Source organism: Cebus imitator, unplaced genomic scaffold (assembly GCF_001604975.1).
Source record: "Cebus imitator isolate Cc_AM_T3 unplaced genomic scaffold, Cebus_imitator-1.0 Scaffold61, whole genome shotgun sequence".
Classification (NCBI taxonomy): domain Eukaryota; kingdom Metazoa; phylum Chordata; class Mammalia; order Primates; family Cebidae; genus Cebus; species Cebus imitator.
The window spans coordinates 6,673,893-6,681,740 of NW_016107376.1; the positions used below are offsets into that span (position 1 = coordinate 6,673,893).

General features: G+C 43.0%; 1 protein-coding gene across 1 annotated transcript in view; it reads left to right on the top strand.

The window, feature by feature from the left end:
* The window catches only part of SEPHS1 (selenophosphate synthetase 1), a 31,531-nt gene extending 27,378 nt beyond the window's left edge, over positions 1 to 4,153 (top strand). Inside the window, exon 8 of the mRNA XM_017529844.2 lies at positions 2,223 to 4,153. Coding sequence (XP_017385333.1) covers positions 2,223 to 2,437 — 215 coding nt within the window. The 3' untranslated portion in view covers positions 2,438 to 4,153. The remainder of the gene's footprint in view (positions 1 to 2,222) is intronic.
* Positions 4,154 to 7,848: the final 3,695 nt, after the last annotated feature.

Below are 7,848 nucleotides of genomic sequence, written 5' to 3' on the forward strand. Positions count from 1 at the left end.
GACTGTTAATCTTTTAAGTTTCCTTATTATTTTTTTTCTTTTTTTCAGTTTTTCTATTTCCTTTAGAAATCTAGTTTTCTGCTCTGCAAAAGAGTGGAATCATCTTGGGAATTTAAAAGTACACATGGCGGCAGGGTGCAGTGGCTCATGAGTATAATCCCAGCACTTGGAGAGGCCGAGGTTGGGAGTTCGAGACCAGCCTGGTCAACGTGGGAAAACCCTTTTTTTGAGACAGAGTCTTGTTCTGTCCCCCAGGCTGGAGTGCAGTGGTGCAATCTACTCATTGCAACTTCCATCTCCTGGGTTCAGGTGATTCTCCTGCCTTAGCCTCCCAACTACCTGGGATTACAGGCCTACACCACGACGTCGGCTAATTTTTTTTCTTTCGTATTTTTATAAGAGTCAGAGTTTCACCGTGTTGGGCAGGTTGATCTCAAACTCCTGACCTTGTGATCTGCCCGCCTCAGCCTACCAAAGTGCTGGGATTACAGGCATGAGCCACTGTGCCTGCCTAAAAATACAAAAATTACTTGGATATGGTGGTGTGCACCCTGTAATCCCAGCTACTCCAGAGGCTAAGGCCAGAGAATTGCTTGAACCTGGCAGGCAGAGGTTGCAGTGAGCTGAGAGCACACCACTGTACTCCCAAGTACACTGTACTCCCAAGCAACATTCTGTTGCTTGGGCAACAGAATGACACTCTGTCTCAAAAAAAAAAAAAAAATGAAAAAGCAAAATACACATGCCTACCCCCAGTCTCCCAAAAATGGTGGGATCCGTCTGGGGCAGGCCTGGGCCTCAGTATCTGTGAAAGTTCCCTGGGAGATTCCAGAGTAGGCCAGGGACAGGGACCACAGTGCTGGGACCACAAAGCCCTGCTCATGTCGACCTGTGCAGTGATGAGGGGACTTCAGAACTCCACCAGGCCTCTCTCAGCCTTTAGAGAGGACCTTTCAGCTTCCTGTTTAAACAGATTAACCTGTTTTCTAGAATTAAGCTCCAGGAGGGCAGGGTTTTTTTTCCCCTGCTAGTTCAGGGTCTGGCCAGGACAGTTTCTGCCACATAATTGGGCACTGAATGGAAATTGAATGAATTAATGAATGTTATCAGCCACTTAAATTTGTTTCCTTCCTGTCTTCAGAAATGAGAAGTTTTTACTTTTTGGGGTTTTTTTTTTTTTTTTAAGATGGAGTTTTCACTCTTGTTGCCCAGGCTAGAGTTCAATGGCACAATCTTAGCTCACTGCAACCTCTGCCTCTCCACTTCAAGCGATTCTCCTGCTGCAGCCTCCAGAGTAGCTGCGTTTATAGGCACACTTCCATGTCCAGCTAATTTTTGTATTGTTATTTGAAAAATATAAACTTTTCTGGCCTAGCTACCAGAAAGAGCAACAAAGGTTTATTGTAATGTATTTTACACTTTTTCTCGTTTGAAGATATTGAGAGTCAGGACTGGAACCTTGATACCTTGGGGCATGCACTGTTTCATGAATCTTAAATTTTTTAAAAATAGAAAAAAGCATTCTTGGTAAGATGAGAGAGTCGATGTAGAGAATCAAAATTTCTATTTTGTCAATATTTATTTCAGTGTAGCATGGAAAAAGTAGCTACCACATGGGTTATTGAAGACCCAAACACCTTACCGCTACATCATGTTACATGGTTCACAAATAGGTCATTTTCGCAGTTTAGAGTTAGGGAGGGTACGTGTGTGCATGCGTGCGTGCGCATGTGTGTGTGTGTGTGTGTTAGGAGTTTACCAGCAACTGCTTAATTACAGCATAGAACAGTCCTCTTAGGCTGAGTGCAACGGCTCATGCCTGTACTCCCAGCACTTTGGGAAGCCAAGGCAGGTGAATCGCCCGAGCCCAGAAGTTTGAGACCAGCCTAGGCAACACAGTGAAACCCGTCTCTGTAAAAACTTAGCTGGGCTTGGTGGTGCAGACCTGTAATCCCAGCTACTGGGAGGGCTGAAGTAGGAGGGTCACCTGAGCGCAGGATGTTGAGGCTGCGGTGAGCTGCGACTGTATCACTGCACTGCAGCTTGGGCCACAGAGAGAGCCTGTTTCGGAAAAAAACAAGCCTCTTAGTTGAATGGGAAGAGCTACTTGCATATAGGTGGCAGCAAGTTGTTGATGGAAGTTGGATCTCTGCAGAAGCAGTAGAGGCAGAGAAACTGCTGTCGTGTCAACACTAACAAATCATCTTGTTTTCTTTTGCCAGGCGGCCTTCTGATCTGTTTACCACGTGAGCAAGCAGCTCGGTTCTGTGCAGAGATAAAGTCCCCCAAATATGGTGAAGGCCACCAAGCATGGATTATTGGGATTGTAGAGAAGGGCAACCGCACAGCCAGAATCATAGACAAACCCCGGATCATCGAGGTCGCACCGCAAGTGGCCACTCAAAATGTGAATCCCACACCGGGGGCCACTTCTTAATCTAGACAGAAATAGCTGTTTGGTTTTGTTTTTAAATAGCTCTATTTCCTTTATCATCACTTCAATTAAAGACTATAAACAACAAAAATCTCATTGTGTCTACACATCGGGTGACCTTAGGTTGGTTTGTAAGTGGATACAATTAATAAAATAAAATCCATTGCCTTTTCTCCCTGTTACATTAACTGAAGATGCACCTAATCTTGAGGCAGCTTCTGAGTTGAGAATTATATTGTTATCCAATACTGTTGATTCATTTTGAATCTTTAGACACTTATCTCTTGCCGCATAGGCTCTTTTTAAAGGTGCTTTCACATAGCACAGACATTACCAATAGTCATGTCAGATAGCAGTTGATGTCTTTTCATTTTGTGTATATTTATCATATAAGTCCGATTTTTTTTTAAGTGTCTTGAATGGTTTTCTGGAGAGACGGCATTGGTAAGTGGCACATGACGGTATACCAGTCGTAAGAGGGTTGCATGATTCCCTTGAGTCTTTGGTTTGGAAAGCCTAGTCTTGTCTCTCAAGAGCATCTTGGACCCAGGACATTCTCCAGTAGTGCATTCAGTTCAACACAGCAAGTGCTTCACTGCATGGAAAACACTTTGAAGACAAAAAAGAAATCTTGTTTCTTTTTTTGTAGCCTTCCTGATATTTACAGTAATACCATTAACTGTTTTCTTTATCGATAGCAAAAAAGGATACTTTTTGCAATGTAATTAGATGTTCTATAGTGCTACAAGGAATTGCCTTCCAAAAGGAGGTTCGTGTATGATACCCATTTACAATTCAATATATAATTACGCAAATAATTTTTAAATATGATCAATAATAAAGACTGTTCTGTGGATGGTAGTGTTTAATACATTTTATATTTTGTATAGTGATTTCAGGCCTTTTGTTTTCTTAAGATCAGCAGCTACTTAGCCTAATTCTTAGCATTATTTTGTCCTTTGCGCCAGTACTTTTTTGTGCACGCTTTTTGTGGTCTGTGTTAAAAACCTGCATTGCCAACATTGCAGCTCGAACTTAAACTTGTTATTCAAATAAATATTTAATTTTTTAAATTGCTCTTGTATAATCAGATGCCCCTTTTAGTATTATTTTAGAAGCATTAGAGGGTTTGCCTAAAGTACAATTTATTGGGAAAAACTAGATTTTAGTTTTATAAAACTTCTAAGTCTTTCATGGGACCTATATTTTCTTGAATTGAATTTTGTAGTTCTAGAATAAATAGGCAATCTAAAAAGGTGTTATCTGTGTTTCATAAAGAGGAGGCTTCCTTATATTTTAACCTACTAAGCGATGAGGAGGGATTCCTGTCACTAAGCACAAGGGCGCTGGACCCTCAAGTGCCCGTCTTCATCTGAGAAAAAGCAGCACATCCTGCACGTTTCTGGTGCTTCCTGCTCACAGGCACCAAAGCTGCACTTGTAAACTGACTTCTTGCCAAAGGAAATGACCTCTGGGAAGATGAAGCTCCTGGAATAGGCTGTATCTGGGACACGCCCTCCTCCAGGAACCAGCGGGCAGCCTTTATGCATGCACACCTGGACCTCCAGCCATAAGCATGGTGTGCAGTCTGGAAGAACCTGCTACGGAACTGCAATTGACTGGACATTTTAAAGGAATTGATACAGATGTTGGTCCTCAAAAGCTACAAACCAGTGGTCTGCAAAATAAAATCTGTTGGAAACCTCTGAGTAAGATAAACCTACTGTTGAGCTTTTTTTAAAAGTCAATAATGACTAAATCTGAACTTCAGTGTAGCCTATGCCGTGAGTGCTGGGTGTTTTCCTCAGTGGCAGGCCTATGGACAGGAAGGGAGCTAAGCAGAGTATGCACCTAAGGAAATAATCTCTGAAGATTGGTATTTATAAAGAGAAGATGTTGGGTACTTAGAGATCCGTGTAAGTCATGATCCCAAGAGGAAGAATTTGTAACGCAGTGTTGGCGGGGCATGGTGGCTCACACCTGTAATCTCAGCACTTTGGGAGGCTGAGGCGGGCAGATCACCAGAGGTCTGGAATTCAAGACAAGCCTGGCCAACATGGTGAAACCCCATCTCTACTAAAAATACAAAAATTAGCCAGGTTTGATGGTGCATATCTGTAATCCCAGCTACTGGGGAGGCTGAGGAACAAGAATCTCTTGAACCCGGTAGACTGAGGTTGCAGTGAGCCGAGATTGTACCACTGCACTCCAGCCTGGGGTACAGAGACTCAGTCTCAAAAAACAGTCTAATAAACCAAACTCAGTCAAGCTCTTTTTGAGGCTCAGTCTCAAAAAACAAAAGGAGACAGTATTGCTTAGAGGCCTGATCTACCTGTGTTAGAATCACCGGGGGTGTTAGAAGGCAACATTCCTGCCTCCTGATTCTCCAGACTAAGAATCAGAATTTGTTGGGTGTAGGACTAGGGAATGTCTTAAATAAGGACCCTGTGAGGCTATGCCCACAAAAGTTTGAGAACCACTGATCTCAAAAGGAATATTACAGAGGAAGGCAAGGAAAGCAATACGACCTGGTTTTGTACTTTTTGTTTTGTTTTGTTTTTTTGAGACATCGTCTGGCTCTGTCACCCAGGCTGGAGTGCTGTGGCATGACCTCGGCTCACTGCGACCTCCACCTCCAGGTCCAAGTGATTCTCCTGCCTCAGTAGCTGGGATTACAGGCGCACCACCAAGCCTGGCTAATTTGTATTTGTAGTAGGGACCAGGTTTCACTAGGTAGGTCTTGAACTGATCTCAAACGATCCACCCGCCTCGGCCCCCCAAAGTGCTGGGATTACAGGTGTAAGCCACCATGCCTAGCCTTTTGCAACATATTTTGCAGGAATTTTTTCCTCTTGACAATTCTGTTTACTTTCCACATCTGCGCTATGGCCCAGCAAGGCAGGGGAAAGACCTGTATTTTATTTTATTTTTCTATTCCTCAGTAAGAAGGGACCTATATTTTGAAAGCTCCATGAATACTCAGATGATTGTCATTGAATATTGGCATTCTTGGCAAAATCTAGGTAGAACATTTTAAAAGTCAGTGGACAGGCCAGACACGGTGGCTCATGTCTATAATCCTATCCCTTTGGGAAGGCGAGACAGGAGGATCACTTGAGCACAGGAGTTCGAGACCAACCTAAGCAACATAGTGGGACCTCGTCTCTCCAAAAAAATAAAAAGTCAATGGACAATAGGTAGACAATTTTACATTCTGGTATCCCGTTAAAACTTTATATTGAAGTGTATTTATCTTGGTATACTGATTTGTTTCCTGTAAATCCTATAGTATAGTTGCATCCAAAAATACAGTCTATTAGCATAGAATTAGTGATTACAATCTGAGGCAGCTGAATCACGGTGGAGTTGGTCATTCAGGCATTAGGAATCTGTGAGGCAGTATCAAAGCTGCTTATTGCACAGGCTGTGTTGAGGTATTCATTGTGTTTCAGTCCAAGAAAAATTGAAATATTGTATAAGCAATATGTACTTTTTGGCTCAGTTTTTTAAAATAGTAGATCATAGTCTTCCAAGTTCTGCATGCTTTATAATGAGTAAATGTGACTGTTTTAAATTATTCTGTTTATAGATTAATGAGCCAGCCATTTTCAGTCTGAATTTAGCATTCTCTTTAAGAGTTAAATCTGAGTTCTGAATCTTAGTTTTATTGCACAGAGACCAGAATAGGTCTCCCAAAGTGCTGGGGTTACAGGTGTGAGCCACCGTGCCCAGCCTAATATGATTTTTCACTCTGTTTCCCAGGTGAAAGTGCAGTGGTGTGATAACGGCTCACTGTAGCCTCCAATTGCTGGGCTCAAGTGATCCTCCCACCTCAGCCTCCTCAGTACCTGGGACTACAGGCACATTGACTACAGGCACACCACCATCATGTCTGGCTAGTTTTTTAGGTTTTTGTTTTTTGTTTTTTTTTCCATACAGACGGGGTCTTGCTGTTTCCCAGGCTGGCCTCAAACTCCTGGCTTCAAGAGATCCTCCCATCTTGGCCTCCCAAAGTGCTGGGATGTGTGTGTGTGTGTGTGAGTGTGGGTGTGTATGATTTTTTTTCCCCTGTTTCCTTCCTGCCTGCCTTCCTTCGCCATAACATACGTTAGCCCTGTCTCTTCCTGCACCTGCTGCCCTGTCTCCTGGCCTGTGTTGTTAGATCCTGGACATGGCACTGCCTTTCCCTCTGCTCATATGGACCATTACCGTACCCCTCCTATGTTTCTCTGTTTCTTTTTTTTCTTTTCTTTGAGATGGAGTCTCGCACTGTGGCCAGGGGCTGGAGTGCAATCTCAGTTTACTGCAACCTCCGCCTCCCAGTTCAAGCGATTCTCCTGCCTCGGGCTCTGGAATAGCTGGGATTACAGGTGCCCACCACCATGCTTGGCTAATTTTTTGTACTTTTAGTAGAGACAGGGTTTCACTATGTTGGCCAGGCTGGTCTCGAACTACTGACCGCATGATCTGTCCACTTCAGCCTCCCAAAGTGCTGGGGTTACAGGCATGAGCCACCACGCCTGGCTGATCTCTGTTTCTTTTAGACAGTTCTGTACAAATTAGTACTCAATAATTGTATAGAGGTTTGCTGATTGATTTGTGTTTATTTCATGCTAATTTATCCTGGGCCTCTAGATATTTCTCAATCCGAATAATTCCATAAGTGATCATTTTATTCCTTCCTCTTCTCCCAGATTTGCACACGTATTTTTTAGTTTCTAATTAATGTTGGAAGATTAGATTTTTTTTGCACCACACACCTCCGTCCTTCAGACTTGTTTTCATTATGGCTGACATCAGAAATGGGCTTGGAGAAAAGGAAGAGATCCTCTCACTTCAGCCTCCTGAATAGCTGGGACTACAGGTGCGCACCACCACACCTGGCTACTTTTTAAACTCTGCGGAGATGGGGTCTTGCTATGTTGCCCAGGCTGATTTTGAACTCCTGGCCTGAAGTGATCCTCCTGCCTTGGCCTCTGAAAGTGCTGGGATTACAGGTGTGAGCCGCCACATCCTAAATGAACTTTAAACTTGTAACCAAATGACCTGACCTACAGTCATAACTATTCACAGAATTTTTGAATCTGGAGTTGATTACAGTTAATTTTCATTCATATAATGATATTTTCTTAAGCATATACGATGCTTGAACGACTTTTTAAATTTTTTTTTTTTTTTTTTTTTTTCTTTTATTTTTTTTTTTTTTTTTTTTTTTTTTTGAGGCGGACTTTCGCTCTTGTTAACCAGGCTGGAGTGCAATGGCGCTGTCTCGGTTCACCGCAACCTCCGCCTCCCGGGTTCAGGCAATTCTCCTGCCTCAGCCTCCTGAGCAGCTGGGATTACAGGCACACACCACCATGCCCAGCTAATGTTTTGTATTTTTAGTAGAGACGGGGTTTCACCATGTTGACCAG